General features: G+C 38.9%; 1 protein-coding gene across 2 annotated transcripts in view; it reads right to left on the reverse strand.

Moving 5' to 3' along the window:
- Positions 1-1,483: 1,483 nt before the first annotated feature.
- CPNE4 (copine 4) overlaps positions 1,484-19,747 on the reverse strand; it is a 225,596-nt gene continuing 207,332 nt past the window's right edge. For both annotated transcript variants that reach the window (XM_064416034.1, XM_064416045.1), the window contains 4 exons: positions 15,223-15,274; positions 10,829-10,962; positions 8,522-8,758; positions 1,484-2,086 (listed from right to left, as the gene is read on the reverse strand). In XM_064416034.1, the coding sequence (XP_064272104.1) occupies positions 1,955-2,086; positions 8,522-8,758; positions 10,829-10,962; positions 15,223-15,274 (555 nt within the window). In that variant the 3' untranslated portion in view covers positions 1,484-1,954. The remainder of the gene's footprint in view (positions 2,087-8,521; positions 8,759-10,828; positions 10,963-15,222; positions 15,275-19,747) is intronic.

The raw sequence follows: 19,747 nt of genomic DNA on the forward strand, positions 1-19,747 counted from the left end.
TGGGCAAGAAAACAAAATGAGGTACTGAAGGAGGAAAGAACACAGAGTCATTGATTTTTCAGTCCTGTGCTTTAACAGCTAGAAAATGCTCCTCCTGAGAATAGGGAAGGAAAGAAAATAGGGGAGAAGTGGGAATAAGAAACTAGAGGTGTTGGATGTAAGAATTAAGAGTCATTGACAGAATGGTGTACGACACGTAAGGGGAGATCACAGTAGCTTCCAGATGAAATACACCCACAGAGGGAATGATGTGCAGCCTGGCAGGGTAAGCTCTCAAATGAAGTGTCAGCCATTACATGGAAATGTGGATTTGAGATCTATCCGTTTGGACATCTCCAGACAATTTATACCCATGACCAGGTAATACTGGCTGCTGCTCAGTATCTGATCAGCGGAAGAAATCTTTACAAGCAAGTGTGAATGATGGCACTGCAGGACAGAGATGGGGCAGAACTGAATGTGCTGGGGAGGCAGCCCCATACATCTTGGCTATCCCACTGCCTTCATTTAAGAGTACAAAATCATCAGTTAAAGCTGATCCTATGGAAGTTACCTCTAAAGGAGAATCAGGGAGCTCAGCTAACTGTTACCTGCAAACTCATTTAAAAATACGTATTTTTAAACCAAACCCCTTGCTCACAGGGGAAGGTTTCCAAAATATTCAGCACTGGCCCCAAACAGCTTCTTCAGGAACTAGCAACAAGAATGTTTACAATTCAGTGGGAATACAACTCATCCAAAGTTGTGCCTTTTGGGCAATCCCACAGAGATTATTTTTTGTCAAATTTTCTCCTTAGTTTTTAACAAGTCACATCCTTCAAACACAGAAAATATTGATCTAATTTCTTCACTTACATACAGAAATATTTCAATGGAAAGTGCAATCCACCACCATTCTGTTCTTTTGTGTACTCTTTTATTTAAAAAAAAGGTGGTTTCAATATTCTTTTGGTAAAAAAAGCCAGTTCTTCTATCTCACATGGGTGATCTCTGTGAGAATGACGTTACAAATCACTGTTTGTCACAAAATCAGGCCATGCAAAATTTCATTTGGAAAATGTGCCACACAGGGTTGGGTACTGCATGTGAGATTTAAAAACACAAATGAAACAAAATAAGAATTCCCAAACAGAAGAGGTTATAAAACTGAATAGCCAAAATACATCCTGTTTGAAAGCCAGCCAGATTGTTTGGATAAAGTTGGCATGTTTTAAGACATGCGGCCCTGATGGATCATGCTCTCTTTACAGCCAGATCTCTTTACAGCTGTGGTCTGAACACTTTGTAACAGCTGGATTTGTCAGGCTTTTGAAAAGTTACTACTCAGGCCACAGACTGAGTGGGCTCGTTTGGGTGTCCATGTTATAAGGTGCTAAAATTAGAAATGCCCATGCTTTAGGTCAGGTATCTCTTGAAATAATTTATTACCCTTCCCTTGGAATATGGAAGTTGAAAGCAGGCAGCCTTGTGGCAGAGAGAGAAATAAAGACAACTGCAAAACTGTGTTGTTTTTATTTTAAACATGCAAAATACAGTTCATGCATCTGCCATTTTGAAAAATCTCTCAGTTCATAGCAGATTAAACCAAAGACATTTTGGCTATCGACTCTCAATAAATATTTCAAAATGCTTTACAGTGTAAATATAAGAAATTTAGCAAAATTTCAACAAACCTGTATAAAAACCAGATACAGATAACTTTTTATTTCAAGGCAACATGCTGTAATGTAAAGAGTTCACTTTTTTTTTTCTGGATTTTTTTTCTCATAAAAAGGTTTCAACAATACAACCGCTTAACAGATTTAAGCCTTTAGGCTACACATGCAAAAAAAAAAAAGGTATTTTAGTTAAAAATCACCAAAACGTGCTATTTTTTTTGTTTCATTTTTTAAATACAGTAGTTGTAGATAGTAGCATTTTTCTTTTTAAATTTTGTAAAAGAGTGCAGGCAGGTTCATGGAGCTAGTGTCCTGGAAGACTCGTACTCTGACATACATTTTGGTTTTATCCCTTTGCCATTGTAATAGTCCACGACTTGGTTTGGAACTTCAGCCAAAACGCTTTTTGCTAGAGCAGCTGGGGATGCCTGCAGGAAATGGTAGAAAACACAAGCATTAACCTGGCTAGAAGTGCCGTGGGTTTCAGAGGCATTGGTGCCATGAGATCAAGGAAGTATGGTACAGAGATGGAAAGCAAAAAAGACTTAAAGTGAATCACACTATTGCTGGAAACCCATTTTATGAGTCAGTTTAGGTATGGAGCTGTAGCTGCCTCAAAGTATACTAAGCCAAAAATGCTCTGCGTGATTCCAGGTCCATTTGGACAATTTTAAGTTCAGGGTAACTGAACTTCCCTGCACTCTGGGAGGCCACCATATCACAATAAAAAGCTGCAAAGACTTCATTCATCAGTGTTCAGCAAGGAACCCCGCAGAGCTCCAAGCTGAACATAAATGGACAACACTGTGAAAGGGAGGCCTTCATCACCATTCTGTTCCTCAGAATCTGGCATGGGGTTTTAATGGCTGGGAAAGTTTTTAATTCAATAAAAAATACTTTGTGTTTATTGGAATTAAGCCATGGTTACAAGAAAGTTTCAGTCCTAGGCTTGGTGGAGACTTTAAAGCTCTTCCTACAATGGAAAAATGGCAGGTGTCCACCAGACTAAGAACTGATGACCCCGAAAGGTAGGGACAGATATAGAGATGGCCACTGGCTTTCACCCCAGGCACGGAAGAGGGCTCCCCCTCAGTGCAGTGAGAAACCCTGCCTTCCATCAGCCACAGAGTCACTGCCTCACACCCTGAAATGCTTCATTTTAAGCAGAGGGGGCTGTGGATGTTTTGTGGGCAACCATTACCTGTGTGTGCTGCATGAACATTCCTCAGTCCCTGAAGTCAGCAGTGACAAAGCTCCCATGCACTCTCTTGTCCCATGTTTTGGATTTTCTTGTTTCTAAGTGTTTGGGTAGAGCTGGTTCCAAGTTCTCAGGAGCCAGCCTTCTTGGCCATGTTTCCTTTGAGCCCACCACAAAAACGCAGTAAAAATGCAAACACTTAAATGTCATTTTGAGAGGTTTATATTGATGTATTTATCTCCAGAGAGTGCAGACTGCATCTCAGACGATGCATGGGAACTCAACCTGTGGCTGGATCACATTTCTTCTGCAGATCAAGTGCTTTTTCCCAAATTAATGAACACTTTCCTCCTCACTGTCTGTAGTGTTATCAGCCAAGCTGCAAAACTACCATGTCACAAAGTTGTTGTATTGACTATTTTTTGCCCTACTCTGTTTCATTGGGTGGCATCCTTATCCTTACAGAGTCTTAAAATTTAGCTTACATAGCATGCAAATGGTAATCTATTTGTAGGCACACTAATACAAAGGTGAAGAAAACTCCAGATTATTAGAAATTCCAGTATCAAATATTATAATACTGCAAATACAAAGATAATGCTGGTAAAACCAGAAACAGTTGGTTTTTTTCCCCCCTGTATTGTTGTATTTTGACTCATGTATGGGATTAATAAAAAATAAAATTAACTGCTGTGACATTTATATCAAAATATTTGTGCAGCCAAAAAAGCCTGGAACATTTCTGCATGAACAAACTGGCAAAGCATAGAGCATACTTTATGTGTCAGTGCAGCAAGTGTTCTAAGGTGTTACACAGCAACAGAACCCATTCACTTTAATCCTGAAAAGGGAAATGCATGGTTTTCCAGAGTTGCCCTATTCTTGGCTAAACCTGTTTATGGAATCATGAAACTATTTGGGTTAGAAGGGACCTTAAAGTTAATCTAGTTCCAACTAAAATCAGAAAATACACCTTGGAATCACACAAATGGCTGATTTCTACAATACTATTGCAAATTACTGTTTTTTTAAATCTCCTTGCCAGTGTGTCAAAGCTGTACATACCTTAGCCTGTCTCTGTGCTGTCTTACCAAAAATGCAACCCTACAGAGAGGTAAAAAAGGGGGAGTGGGGGAAGAGTCCCGAGCCAGTGCTGCACACACAAGCTGTAGCAATCTGGAAGCTTTGCTCTGTCTTTAAAAATGCTGGGCAGGAGCATTGCTATCAGCTTTTCTGGATCTGTGCAGTTCACATGTTCTGAGCTTTGGGCCAACGGCACTCACTGCTGTGCATCCTCCTCCCTCCGCCGCTTCTCTCTTCTGATGCCACATCCATTCCTCCTGAAGGAAGGGTCAGCCCTTCACAACAGGCTCTGTCAGGGCTCTGATGCACAGGTGAATCACTGCCACTTCAGGAGCTCTCAACTGAAAAGTCTTTTATTGAGGTTTAGGCAAAAACATTTACTGTGCCCACAGGCTCACAGGCAATATGTGCCCCACACAGGACTGCCCTGGGGTAGCTGGCTTGACCCGTACTTCAGTCTGAGCAGGGGCAACTTTACTGAGTTTCATCATGCCAGTGATGTCTCTTGGTCCTGGGGCTCTTTCTAGAAGGGAACATCCCAAAAAACAGGCTTGGGGTTGGTTTCCTCTCTGATGATTTGGACCACCTGTACCTTACATACTTTTTGTGGTGGTGAAGCACTCTCATTTGCAGATCAGATGGTGCAAAGCAGCATTTTCATCAGTGAGAATTACACTCAGTAACTTCCAAGCCAAAACACAGACCCAGTTCATCAGTGATGTGAAAAGATTGCCTTTGGTGGGTCTTTACCACAGATGGGACATTAAATTAATATTTTACTGTAACATTTTCTCCACTGCTTGAAGAGCATTCTAGCAATAAACACCTCAGATGAATAGTTATCCATTGATAGCTGATACACAACAGTCAGATCAGTCATCAGCAGGAGAATAATCCCCTGTGATTCCATAATTGGTGTTGGTTCAGTTCTTTAGCTTCACAATGCTTAACCTTTAACTACAATGCATAGTGCAAAACACTGCTCCTTGCAGTGATTATGAGCTATGCTTTCCACACTCCTTTGTGATATATGTTATTAAATCACAGCCGTTAACCTTTGTGATTAAATACAATGCAGAATGGAATACAATCTACCTGTGGCATCAGATTTGTGCCCAGTAAATATATCATATATCCCAAAGGCAGAAAATTTCATTTCTTAAAATATGACTGTGAATGCATTGAGGCAGGTGATTTTCTTCAACAGCGTTTCAGTGAAGGAGCATCACTGTTTTATAGTTTCAGGTGAAGGACACTCACATTACTGGGGTGGTGATGATTACAGAGAAAAAAGTCACGTGGATTCAGGGAAAATCTGTTTCCTTTGTTTGATATGTTCCCCTTTAGCGAATGGCATATGTCACCCACTATACAATGGGACAAGTTTTAAGTGTTAATGGTAACCTTGATTTTATCAAGTCTTTACAACTACAGGATTTGCCAAGAATCACTACAGTTGCTATTATTATTTTGATGGCTTCAAAGATACTCCTTAAAGAGAGAGAGAAAGAGCTTAGATGTTCTACTGAAGTGCTTCTGCTGCACTGTATCGCACAGGAGATGAAACCCCTATAATAGAGCCTGCTGTCTACCTGAGTCTTAAGCCAGTAAAACATTGATGTGGGTATAAGATTTTAGGTATGTGAATAATTAATTGAAATGTGTTAAATGCCTGTATGAGTGCTGTGCAGGCTCAGAACCTTCTCTGAAGTCAAACTTATAAAATAAAAGAGATTCATTCTATAGATTATTTTTACAACTTCCTTCTCCCCCCTTCCACCTTCTCAAAGGGGAAGGTTTTGCACAGATTATTTTTGATCTCTTTGATAGATATGAGATTTTGAGTTCCAAGATGACCTGAGAATAGAGGTAATGAAAAAAATATTGCTTGGGTCGACTCCAAGGGAATTTTGTTTTACTCTTCCAGCAAAACAAAAAAATGAATGCTCACGCATAACATTTTCTTCTCTCCTGTCATTAATAAATATAGTATGGATTTAAGAATAAAGAAATCCTTGATTTATCAGAAAAACCTATCAATCTTACACCATTTGATTTTTAATCTTTCTAAAAAGATCTTTCAACTTTTTTTTTCCTACTTAATAAATTAACACAAGGTACATTGACAAAAGGAATGGGATTTTTACCTAAACACGTATTTTGCTTAAAGCTGTCGAAAATAATATGCTGATATATGTAAATTCTTGTGTTTGGTCAGAACTGATCTAACAAAAATCTCCCAAATGTGTTAAATCTGCATTTTCTCTGTGGGGAAAAATAAATTTGAATCAAAACATCACACTCATTTCTCCCATGAAAAATTATTTCACTAGCTGATGCATGGTTTTTTGTTAGTGCTAAATAAGCAAGGAAGATGTGAATGTCACTTTATTGAGAGAGAGAGATTATTTGGGTATGACAATAAAGAAATTAAACCAGAAGTGACTATTGTTATGAGCAGTCATCCATTACACTGACATTTGTTGAAAAGCTGAAAGATGACAATAAACAGACTAAATATCAGGTTGCACAAGATATATTAACTTTTCTGATAAAGCAAATACAAATCTATCTCTATACCTATATTATCTTTGCTACTGAAAGGGGGAGAAAAATATTGCTATTTAACAAGAAGAATACATAAAGATTGCTTTCCTCTCCCAATACTGGGGAAGTTAATCTAAATTAGCTAAAAACAATATATGCTTGTCATTTGACCTGTGCTGGCAATAACAATGCCCCAGATTCAGTCACAAGTTAACACCAGAGGCACAGTATATTTAGAGCCCAGAACTGCAACTGTCCGCGTTAATCTATTAAACCCAGGATGATTTTAGCTTTATAATAATAATAATATTAAAAAAAAAGTGAAACTAAAAATAACAAATGTAGCTGGCTTTGCCAGTTCCTTGCAGAAACATGTTTTCACCTAATTAAAAGTAGCTCTCCCACTAGCTCATAAATAACTCAGCTCTGGACACTTTTCCAATGACTACAGTGCAGCGCTACACACTTGTGATTATGTGCTGAAAGAATCACAAGATGTGAGGTGGTTGTGCTCATACTTTGATTCAGCAGGTAGGTGGCTGTGTGCCCCTGTCAGCACAGAAATGTGTGCATCTACAACTCAGTAGTCACTCTGCAGCTATGCGGCATGGTGGCACCAAACTAATAGCATAAGGTGAGTTTCCCCTCCTGTGTGCATCCACAGCTTTCATAAAGCTAGAAGGAAAATAAGGAACAAGTTTGTTTCTCTTGCTCCTCAGTAGAGCTTGTGAAAGTAAGAAGTGTGTCTAGATCTAAGGCAAATATTGCAAAATAGCATTTTGAAATGAGAAAAAAACCCCAACCTTTGCAAAGAGAAAAATTAAGGTATTTTGGAAGTGGCAAACAGAAAAAAAGTGCTCATGTAGTGACAAAAATCCCAGAAAAACTGAAAGAGAAGCTAAATTTAAAAGGAAATGTAAGCAGTGCAAACCCATATGCAGATCAAAACCAGCCCAGAGTTGAGAACTTGGCTGTGACATATCCAAATCTAAGGATCTCTAGTGTATGGGAGCAGATTGAAAAGAGCAATCTCATGAGGAGAATGAGTCAGTTGCACTGTGAGGTAAAAAAAAATCTCAAATCAAATACTGAGGATATCCTTCCTAGACAGAGCAAAAAACCAGTCTTGAGAACCAAATAAATGTAACAGAAGTGAGAGGAAAGAAGGGAAAGATGGAGAAAGGGAAGGAAAGGGATGGGAACAGGATTGCAGAGGAACATAATGCATGCCTCCATATGGAGGAAAAGGGCTCTGAAAAACCCCTCTGGGTGTGGGAAAGCCCCTTCTGCTGGTGAATGCTGTGCCTACCCTGCTGCTGAAATGTCCCTGGAACAGATGGTACAGTGCAGGGCAGGAGACTGAGAAGGAAAGTTCATGAGCAAAGCTTTACTTTAGATTTGACAATTTAATGCTGGTTCTGGTCCTTTCTTTCCTAGAGTGTCTTCTACACCACACTGGCCTCAGTCAGAAACAGCTGGCTGAGGGCAGAGGGAAGCTTTCAGCAATGGCACTTTCTTGCCTGTGTTCTTGTACAGAATTTGGGAAAGGCTTTGGAGGTAACCAGGATGCTGTGGGTGGATTGTCCTCCATTTGAGAACTCAGGGATCAAACCTCAATAAAGAAAAAGCCTCCTGGGGAACACTGTGAGGACAAATTCAAAGCTATTTCGTCTGCCTATGGAAATGAAGGAATGGAAAGCAGAATACAGTAGTCCTAATAGAAGACATGCAAAAGAGAATCAAAAACAGACACCATGAAAAATAAGGCAGGGAAAGTAACCAAATTAAATCAGGGAAAAAGTGGAAGAAAGGACTGGCACCACAAAAAGCACAGGGGTTGTGCCTCATCTCTTCCTTTTCCACCCTCACCAACTCACTAATGGAGCATATTCTGATTCCTTTCTTTTTCATTGTTTCTGACACAATAATGACACAGACTTACTCTAACCTTCATGCATAAAGCTAAGCCCAGCCACATGAATCATTCACTAGACCCATTCACCCTTCTGTGGCAAGGATGGAAAAACCAGCTTACATGTTTGAAGTTCCTAAATGGCACAAACTGGACAATGTCTCGAAGCACAGGCTCGCCCTTGGGAGACCTCAGGATGCCGTCGTCACCGTCCAGCATCTGCATGTCACTGAAGTCAGCGTTGCCCACCCCGACGATGATGACTGACATGGGGAGGTGGGAGGCGTGGACGATGGCCTCTCTGGTGTCAGCCATGTCTGTGATGACCCCGTCCGTCAGGATCAGCAGGATGAAGTATTGCTGGAGTTGTTGGACAGGAAGGGAAAAAATTATGTTGTTAGTTAATGGTCCAAAGCTGCTTATCCTTTTAAGTTAAAAAGTATAAAAGTGTTTCTGGTAACTCACTCATGAACCTTTTTAAAGAGAAAAGAGCCTTTATATTGACTATATAGAATTTTCCATTCCAAGCTCCTCAGCTACTAATTTCTCCTCTGCAGAGTAATGGGGTCTCTGAGGAGAGCAAGGCAGGAATAAATCCATCTTCATACTCTTCATACAGAGCCTCAAAGAGAGGCTTTCTCATTCTTCAGAGGAGAGCAAGCAATTTGGTGAGCTTGTCATTTCTCTCCCAAATCTCCAAAGCCCACTGAACTGGGATCATGAGCTATGACATATCTTCACTTGGTAATGGTGAAGGGTGGCCCTTACTTGGATCCTTTATTAATTGTTGGGCAGCTGGAGTAATTTATAAGAAATGTATAGTGCATTAATAGGAAAAATGAACAAATCACAGGATTTGGTCACTCTGCATGAGCAATACCAACACACTAAACATCAATAATATTTATGTGCATACAGTGGTATAAACTCAAAGTGTTCCAATCATCTTGTCCTGCCACAAATAAAACAAAACATGCAGGGAGAAAACTTCATCTTGAACATTCATACTATAAATTGTTTTTCAGATAGAAAGGGGAAAGATTAGGTATAGAATGAAGGAACTTATTCAGTAAGGCATATTAGATCAGGAGCAGCACTGGGAATAGAGTGAGCCACCTCAGGATTAGGTGGGTATGGAAATTCAAACATAGCAATTCCCCATTTTAGAACTGGGGCCCTAAATACTATCAAGGTTCTGGAAACAACAGTGGAATCACAGAATGGTCTGGATTGGAAGGGACCTTAAAGATCATCTAGTCTGAACAGAGATGAAGCAGGGACAAGTTCCACTAGACCAGATTGCTCAGAGCTCCATCCAACCTGTCCTTGAACATTTCCAGGGATGGAGTAACCTTGGCTTTTCCAGGCAACCTGTTCCAGTGCCTCACCATTCTCACAGTAAAGAGTTTTTTTCTAATATGTAATCTAAAGTTGTCCTCTTTCAGTTTGAAGCCATTACCCTTTGTTCTGTCACTATATGCTCTTGTAAATATCAGTCACAAGCCCAGATTCATGAACAGAAATATTTGATAACTGCTGTCCTAATAGGACTTAAAAAAGGCCCAGCACATGAAGAAAGCTTAGAGAAAGCTCTAGGCCAGGTGATCATGCACATGCCAGTGCACAGCTCTATTCTGTTCTGTACTTGGGCACTTTTTGTGCTGCAGTAGACAGTGTCTCTCTGACATCCTTTACTCCTTTACAGCACTGCTCTTGTAAATGGATCAGACCTACTCGTTTACATATTCCCTCAATTTCTCTTGTTCTCCCTTTCTCCCATTCTATCTTCAAGGCAGGATCAAGATAAACTTAATGCATCTCAAGGGTGTACATTTAAAACATGATCTATATGTAAGTCTTTTAGCCCAAGAAATCTGTCCTGGGGTTTTTATCAGGTGCAGGCTAACAAATTTGTGTTCCAATTTCTAAAAGGCACAAATTACTTCATCAGTAATAACAAACTGAAAACTGTATCCTTACCATTTTCAAATTAATAGTTGGAAAAGTTCCCTAGGTGAACAGAAATATTTTAGCACAGCCTGTGCAGGAGACATGAAATTGGATAGTCTGAACTGGGAATCATTTGAACTCATCTCGTGGTACAACCAAGACTTTTAGGGCTTCAGTGCTCAATTTTTTTAACATTAGTAGTGCCATTTCTATTTCCACAGTGAAGAACTGGGTGTGCTACAGTGAAACAGCCCTAAAAGCAGGAAATAGATCAGTGGGGAAAGACTTTAAAGCTGTGACAATCAAAGCTAGAAAGACTGGATACACTGTTCCAGCTGACACAGGTTTAATCTGCCTTCTGTGAAGGCAGTTAATAAAAACTGTGAAGGTGCAATCTGCATTAAAAGGCGTTGATGGCCTACAAGAGATCCATCATAAGACAAGGAAAAAAGGCAAATACAGGGTTTTTTTCCCCCTTACCGAGGCCTCCTTGGTGTTGGTCTCCTCTGATGCAGATTTTGCCACTTTCTGGATGATGGGAGCAATGTTTGTTGGTCCATAGAGCTGCAGCTTGGGAAGGCAACTCTGATAAGCTTCCACAACACCTTGTATTCCTTGCATGAAAAACCAAAAAAAGAAAAAGAAATGTGGAGCATATTGCCAATATCAGGCTTGTTCAAAATGTAAATGAAAGGTGGGTTCTTAATGAACAAATTAAAAATACTACATGATAAGCAAGGACTAGAATCTTAAGATAATTTCCAGGAATCTGTCTCTAGCTGCCTTAAATCTAGTTTGTAATATATAATTATTATACCATGCTTCTCCTTTCCAGCAGCTTTTAATGTCTATTTTTCATGTATGAGCTTGCAATGCCACAGCTTCCATTCTTCTCAGTTTAAGATATGATAGCTTCCTGATCAACAACTAAGATTCATGATGAAAGTCTAAACACACATTAAGAAACATTTCAACAATTCTTTCTCCTCTTCAGATAAATATTTTTGTTTATTGTGGCTGTTGCCAACAAATTTGTCCTTTGTACTTATGCCTTAAAGCTGTTAAGGAATTCAAAACATCTTTTCACTCTCCTGTGCTAAGAAAATAATTTTTCAGGGTTAATTTGCATAATCACTCATAGGTTGAATTTGTCTATGACCAAAAGCTGTGAAACCTTGAAAGAAACAGTAGGATGCTTTGCAGCCTACAGAAAAATGAGATTCAGCTGAGAAATTTTGATGGAGAACTAGCTATTTTTGGCTTTTTCATTTCAGGATATATACTCAGACCAGGGAGCAAAGACTTCTTTGCTGACACACTTGACAGATCACAGAATGGAAATTGGTATTTTCAATCATTGAGAAGAAGGATTTCTTGAAGTGATGCACATTAGCCTCCCCATTCAGAACTCCCAGCTTACCAGACCTAAAGGATTAGAGGTCTAATGTTGGAAAGAAAGTGATAGACTGAAAAGCTTTGCAAAGGATGCTGAAGAATGAAATGGCTTTGGTAATATCCTAAACCAGTTTCAGTTTGCAGGGAAACTCGCTCACTCATGAGATTTTTTACCCAACCCTATTTACAGGATAGATGGGTGCAGAGTTTTTGCTAACAAATGACAAGGAGTTGTAATTGTTTTATAATGACACACATACACTCCTATGAAAAAGTGGTGGAGAACACAGTTTTCTCTCTTTAGAGAAGCTACAGATATATTTTTCCATTGCAGTGCTAACAAACAAAAGTACTTGCTCCAATTATAGCTGCATTGGCTGAAATGTAAAGTAGTGTTACAAAATGTCCCTTGGTAATTCCAATGACTAAATTACATATTGCAAAACTGACCTTTTGGTAACTCCCAATTTTAAACTTGCTAAGGATTTCATTACATATACTTAATGGTGTTGTATGAAGGCCTCATAAATCTTCCCTAAGATGATGACAAGATACACCATACTTTTCTTCTTATGCAGTAAAATAATGTAAGATAAACCTTACTCCCTGCATTCCACAGAGATTTAGTGTTGTTCATGTCAGAAAGTTGTTCTCATCTTAGAAAGAGACACATTCTAGAAAGATAATTTCTTATTTGATTTCTCAGATTAATATATTTTAGAAATATCTACTGTCTATCCAATCCCAACTCAACAGGATATGCGAGGATTACTTTGTAGCTTGATGTTCTTGTACTCCTTTATTTTAGGCATGTGTGCATTTTTTTGCCGTTCAACTCTTTACATTTTTATTTGGAATCCACTTTCAGCATCTCCAATGAAATACAGTGTATGCATACATATATGGGTTTAAGACAGATGTGCAGAAACATTCATTCAGACTAGAGGTTTTTGCCTACTTTCTTCCTCAGATAATAAACTAAGTATTAATTTTAAGACTATAAAAATAATATGCTACAAATATACAAAATATAATACTATAAATACTAAAATTTTCAAGAAGGGAAATGGTAACAGGTGAGGATATCTGTATTTTATGAATTCCAGTTCTCTGCATCTCAATATCTTGTCTGTCCCTGTATGTAGAGTGATGCTTCACACTACCTTGTGCCAGGAAAAGCTCTACTTCCACAGAGAAAAGGATTTCATTCCTCAAAGGAAAAATAAACACATACTTTTTTATATCACATCCAACCGCTGTTTCTTTGTTTAAAACAAGATATTTTTAAGCAATTTTATTTTATTTTCTGGCAAGAATGCTAGATATTACAAAGTAAAATAGTGCAATCACTAAGCACTTTATCTCCTTCTCACTCTTGCATCCTTTCTCCATGACTTGCTGATGTTAGTGTTCCCTGTGACACCTAATACAGTGAGAGCATCTAGAAAACATCACAGAACTAACAAGCACCCATGACAGGCAGATGAACAAGCTGTAGCAGACAATTAAACAACACATTTTCTGGTTTGTCTCCTCTTGCTTTCACCCAGGTTGATATTATTTAAAAAGGTATCCTTTTAGATAAATAAGTGCTTTTAATATCTTGCAGATACAAGTGCAACTGCTGCAACATTTCTTTCCTGGCATTCTTTCATGTTGCAACATTTTTTTTTATGTTTTCTTAGGCCTAGATCTCCTTTCAGGCAATGGGCTAACTTATCAGATAACTAAGTCTTATGCAAAGATACAAATAAAGTTTAAATCATTAAGTGATATAAGCCAAGCCTCATAGAGCAGCTCGTTCCTGTTTTTTTACCCCTGTTTTTTTTTTTTACCCCCTTTCATTTCCATTGTTGTATTTGGTTTTGCACACAGACTGTGGTTTGGATAGTAAATCCCTTGCTTACAGAGGGTTTGTCTGTCCAAACTCTGCTGCTGGCACCACCTAGATCTGGCAACCTTTTCAATCAATAAAAATCATTATATAACAATGCCAGTGTGATAAAAGAATTAGCCTTGAACTCAAAAGAAGCAGCAAGGGGGGCAGGGATAAAAATAAGTGTTCTTTGCATGGACTGCTGGAGCATTTCCCTGTAGTTTACAAAGGGTCACAAGTATCCTGGAGTTAGATTGAGAAACAAGCTCTTTTTGAACACTACACACATAGATATGTTATCACTTAATGCTGACCACTGTTAACTGTTTTAATGACACATTATTAAATATGACGGTCCAGATTAAATTCTGAGGTCTCTTGCTTCCTCATTCCATCCCTGCACTGAAGTCTCAACATCAAGCTGGCTTACAGGCACTTCTAGATGCATACATGTAACTTCTGCTCCTTTCAACTCCTTAAAAGCAGTGTAAAAAGCTGTGTGAGCACATCAGGCAGCTGTAGGACTTATGCCCAATTGCATTTCAAGCACATGACCTGCAAAGGCTGGGGCAATCCAACAATTCAAGTGCAACAACAAAGCAGGAATGCCCACTGAACCAAAACTGGTCTTGCATTTAAGATGCATAAACTCTGAATTCTTTTAATGTCTCTTTCCCTTGAATTGCTTGTCCTCTCTTCTTTTCCTCACTTCATTTCTCTGCATCTTAGTTCTCATCCTGAACATGTTTGCTGCCCATGCCCAAAAGAAAGCCACTAATAAGCCTGAGAAGGGCTAAAAGGAGCAGCTAGAAAATTTGAACAGGAGGACCATTTTGAAATATCCAGTTCAGTATTTGGATGGAAGCAAAAGGATAAGGGAGAATAACAATCTGTGGATTTTAAGACAGCAATGATCACTTGAGCAAGACTCTTAACTCTTACTGGGTTTAGAGGTAATTTTCCTGTTATTGTCTTTTACAAAATATGTGAATTGTGGCAGGAGATTTAAAAAAGACAGCATCAGTCACTGCAGATCTCATTTGCAAATACAAGACATAAAGCAACATCTGCTACATAAATCTGGCCTCTGATTACCAAGGATTAATGACTGTTGGTAGAACACAGCAATATCTTACACTGTTGCCTCCTGCTGCATTTGCTCTCAGGAAAATAGGTTTCTTTCTACCACAATAGTCATCAGCTGCTTCCCTGCCCTTGACTTGCAACAGGCTATAGTTCTGGTCAAAGAACTGGCTCTAAATTGAGGAAATTTTTTATCACAGAGGTTCACAGCCTGCTTTTTCATATCCTTCTTTGCAGCACAACATATGATGCTGAGGTAGCTGAAGATTTTAAATTAGTCTTGTTCTCAGAAATGCAAGTGATTCCAGGAAGTCCAAGTGCTGAATGTCCACCTACTATTCAGGAAATTATTGTATGACACTTTCCAAGATTTCTAAAGTTAAGATCAATGGTTTGGTGCCTGTCAGGTCCCCAGATCCTAGCTGCCCTCTTTAATAAAACCACTTGAATAATACTCAAGTGATGCAATAGGTGATGCACACAGCAAAACTATGGCAGTCTGTCCTTCTGTGAGCATTACCTGCACATTCTGGGTTGTCTTCATTGAAATTGATTGCAAAGTCATGAGAGACCTGCAGATAAATGGAAAGAAAAGAAGACTGTTGTCAGAAAATTATTCCAAGAAGACTTGTGGTTAAACACTCTTGACATTTTTTCTGTGGTAAACTGGAGACCTTTCAAGCTTTCAGCCATTAAGTGTGAAATACGGTCCCAGCTGGAGCTCCCTGCAGAACCAAAGTAGCAAAACTGGAATCAAACTTGTCAATAACAACAGCAACAAAACAAAACAAGGCACAAAGAAAACCCACCCAAATACATTTAAAAGTCATATAAACATGGTGTCAGGGTTGGGCTATCAATGCTGGGCACAGCATTGCTGAGGCCATTTAAATGCCAGCTCTCCCTAGCTCAGCATCTCAGACTGCAGGAGAAAGAAAGCAGGTTGTGATACAGCAGTGACTGCAGAAACTCAGCTCACTTATGCATCCTGACCTCACTGTGTGAACAGCTCCTCATCTAAGGCCAAGGAGTACTGGGAAAGTAATTCTACAGAGAAATCAAGGTTCCACTGTGCAATATTAGTGCAAAAAGTGTAAGGAGTCTAAGTTGGTTAAAATGTGAAGAGTATTCTGGTGGGTATTAAATAAAAAAAAATCCTGAAGACTCTTGGTTTTACTTGCATGTGGTGAATATTCCAATCTCTCTATCTCTCTTTCTGTTTCTCAATCTGTCTATCATTAAATCCTGCAGAGCTGTTTTTTAAAAGAACTCACCGTGAATACAACAAAGTAGCTGATTTTCTAACAAAACATAGTATCTTGTCATTGGTGCCCTGGGAAAATAATACAAGAGTTTTGTATGCTTAAATAATGCTAGGCACTGTAAATCTCCAGTTCCAGAATTCTTTAAGGTTGATTCTTGCCTGCATTTTTCTTTTTCATATTCCTTTTTACTTCTTTCTTTGATCATTGAAAAGTCTTGATTCTTTTAATATCTTTGGGTCTGAAGCCCAGCCTCTTAATTCTGTTTGCCTTAATTTTTCTTGAGTGAAAAACCTCAGATTTTGTCTCACAATGCATAATGTGTAATATACATATATGTTTTATTATATATATACCTACATGTATATGCATATGTGTGTGTGTGTATCTATATATATATATTTGACTTGCAAAAAGTGGCTGAGAGTTTAGCAGGTAATTTGCATAATTTAAAGCTGAATTTAGGTGTATCATCCCAGATTTAAGAAGGCATTTATATAACTGCAATTATACACATTTAAAGCTTTATAGATCTCTGTAGAGTCTTCAAAAGTGCCTACAGTCCCAGTGATATGGAAAGCAACAATGGAACCAGGATTATTTTCAGGAAGAGATTTATTTTCTGGATGTTGCTGTTTGATTTGCTAGTTTAGATGTCTCCACAGCAGGGTATGGAAATTAATCTATGATTAAGGGACCCATAGATCAAATATGTGACTGCAGAGAAGCTTCTGTGAAAGTGAAGTGGTGTAAGTTGGTTAATTACTGCCAAAGAGAGTTCTTCATAGAGAAATGGAATTTCCCCATCATATTCTAGTCTTGCTTACCATAATGATGCCTGCCATTCTTAAGATGTTAAATAAAGCAGTACTTCTACCATGATGGGAAAGGACTGAAGCAAAACCTCATTGAGAAGTCTGCAGTGGCCTCAGCCCAGCCAGGCATTCAGCATGCCTACATCAAGCATCAGTCTTACAGACTTTTTACATGGTCCGTTCAGTCTCTCCTACTTGGCCATGGAAGACAATGCAGGAAGTCACTATTTATGTTCCTGACTGAGCAGCACAGAAGATCAGGGCTGCCAGATACACTTCAGAGGTGCTCCAGAGCCCTTCTGCCTGGCTGCTCTGGATGTCTCTCAGTGCACTTTGCCCAGCTGGTATCTGCCAGTCTCATGACCAGCTGCAGGCCAAAGATAATTGCATCTGTCAAGAACTGTTATGGGAGTTTTCTCATTGATATTTTTTGTTGTTCATTAGCCTTTCTCTTTCCTTTAGGGTTTCTGTATTTTGCATTAACTGTGTTAGAAAAGCAAGAAGGATGGCCATGCATGTTTATGTATTGCAGACTGATTCTTCCAACACTGTGCCTCTTCAGTGATTTTATTTCTTTATTCCAAATGCATTTGAAATTATACCTAAAGGAAAATACAAGTCTTTTCAAAAGCTATGAATACAGTATTTCAATTTCACATGCAAGCATGGTTTGGTTGCTTTTGTTGCCATACCTCTTATCACATAATGCAAACAATTTATCTGGTTCAGAGCTATGGCACCCAGGCTATTATTTAACAGACAACAGTTCAGGCCAATAAGGAAAGCCCAAGTCTAGTCAGTGTGCACAATCATCCAAAAAAATAATACTGTCTGAGCATCAGCTGCTGTCCTCCTAAAGCAAATGGCCCTCGTACATTGTCATCCTGATTCACAGAGCAGGGATAAATGTACCCTGAAGGCAGCACAGGAAACACAATGAATGTGCAGAAGCGTTGGCTTGTTTCCTATGCTCTTTGAGTAATATATCACAATTTAAACAAGATTTAAGTATAATGTGAAGGAGAGAAATTCTTTGAGCAGCTCAGTGATGGTTCACAAACAGGAAATCACCACTCAAGGCAAGGCAACAGCAGATATGTTTTACACAGAGCTTCTCCACATGCTCAGAACTCATCCCCCACTCTGTTAAGCAAAGCCAAGTGTGCTTCAACCTTTGCTGTCTTCCCTGTGGTGGCCAGAACTCAAGAGTGTCCAAACCAGCAGAGACTTCAGACTTATACCACGTACTGAAGGCCTCACTAAACTTGGCTGCTACCTGGTAGGACTCCATGTAAAGCTCATCCATGTCAAAAGGTGGTTTGGATCAGATATTCAATGCTTTTGCTTTCTAAACTGTGCAAGGTGATGAGTTTCCCTCCTTTTTTTCTTTTTTCTTTCTTCTTTTTCTTTTTCTAATTAAACATGCAAGGGCTTTATGACTGAAGGGCAAAGCATGCTGATGACAGAGAACCAACAGCTGGTATACTCAATGGCAGCTTTCTGATATTGAGCGACACAGCCCTTGAATGACACTCCCAGAACTGATAAACTAATGACAAAAAGGAGGCAAAAGTTTGACCACCTAAGATGCTGAAGACTGAGAAACCCTCAGTGGAAACAGGAAGACACTGGGCTTTTCAGAAGCAGGCATGTTTATATAATTTACCAGGATGGTTTGTATTGTGGATTGATCTAACAGTCAGGAAATCCTGGAATTTGTCAAGTCACACAAATAACGAACGGCTGCTTCACATCAGTACCTGGCACAGAGAACTTTACCAAGAACTGCAGAGCATGTTCTGTGGTGGAAGTCAGCCTCACATTAAGGAATGTCCTCACAAAACCTTGTGTGTTTTGTGATTGGACTAAGTTTTTGTAACCCTGGACTAAGTTTCAAATATGAAGCTGAACCTCTGCTCAGCCCTCCTCTCTTAATATCAACCCATAAAAGGGAAGGAGAGAGAAATGCTGGCATGCTGAGGTGATTACATGGGATCAACCTGGCGTTACTTGGGTGCTGCACAGAACTGCACTCAAAGCCTGCAGCTAAAGACATTCACTTGCACTTGTATGAATCTTTTACCTCTGCAGGGTTCCAGATACATTCTTTAGCAGATACCATCATGGATATGGCATTATTAAACTACAGGAACTTCCCACCCCAGGAACCTACTATTTCACAGGTAATTCCTTCAAGGTTTTTAACAAGCAAATTAACTAGATCTATCATACATTATGATATAGATTACAGTGACAGCATTTCTGAGGATATGACAATTAAATAAACAGTACAGAACAGTTTTGCTAAGATAGGTTATAGAAATGTTTTTTACCACTGTACAATACCTCCTCCACTATCTGTACATTTACAGTGACAAACCCATGCAGTTTTCCATCAATGTGATGGCACCCATGAGACTCTTGGAAGAATCATAGTGATACTTTCACATGCTTATGGCCACTTTTGTAGAAAAAATGACATTGATTTAACACAGCAGGTAACTTATTTCCCTCATATTGGGATGCGATGAAATTCATCCTCATAGCATGGCCCTTGCTAAAATTGTTTCTAATTTAGGCTGAAAGGAAAATTTCCTAGTTGATTAGAATTTTTGAGATTTCTTAAAAAATATTCTATGAATTCAGACAGAAACCTCAAAGCACAAACAAAAATCCTACCTTGAAATCTGGAAAATAATAAATCCCCCAAGATTGATAAAGCAAATTTCTGGAAAGTTTTTGAACTGTGCAAAGGCATTTTATTTTAGTTTCATTGAAACTTGTTATTCTAGTTTGGCCTATACATTTTTTAAACCCCTTTAAATGAATTTCCATTTTTTTGAAAAAGAAGCTATGTTTTTTATTTTCAAATTATGAATATGGATGCCTGAATTCTGAAAATTAATAACCCTTTTTTCCCCCTCTCTAAATTGTTGAATTCATTGAAATTAACCTTCATGTCCCAAAC

Source organism: Passer domesticus, chromosome 1, assembly GCF_036417665.1.
Source record: "Passer domesticus isolate bPasDom1 chromosome 1, bPasDom1.hap1, whole genome shotgun sequence".
Taxonomy (NCBI): domain Eukaryota; kingdom Metazoa; phylum Chordata; class Aves; order Passeriformes; family Passeridae; genus Passer; species Passer domesticus.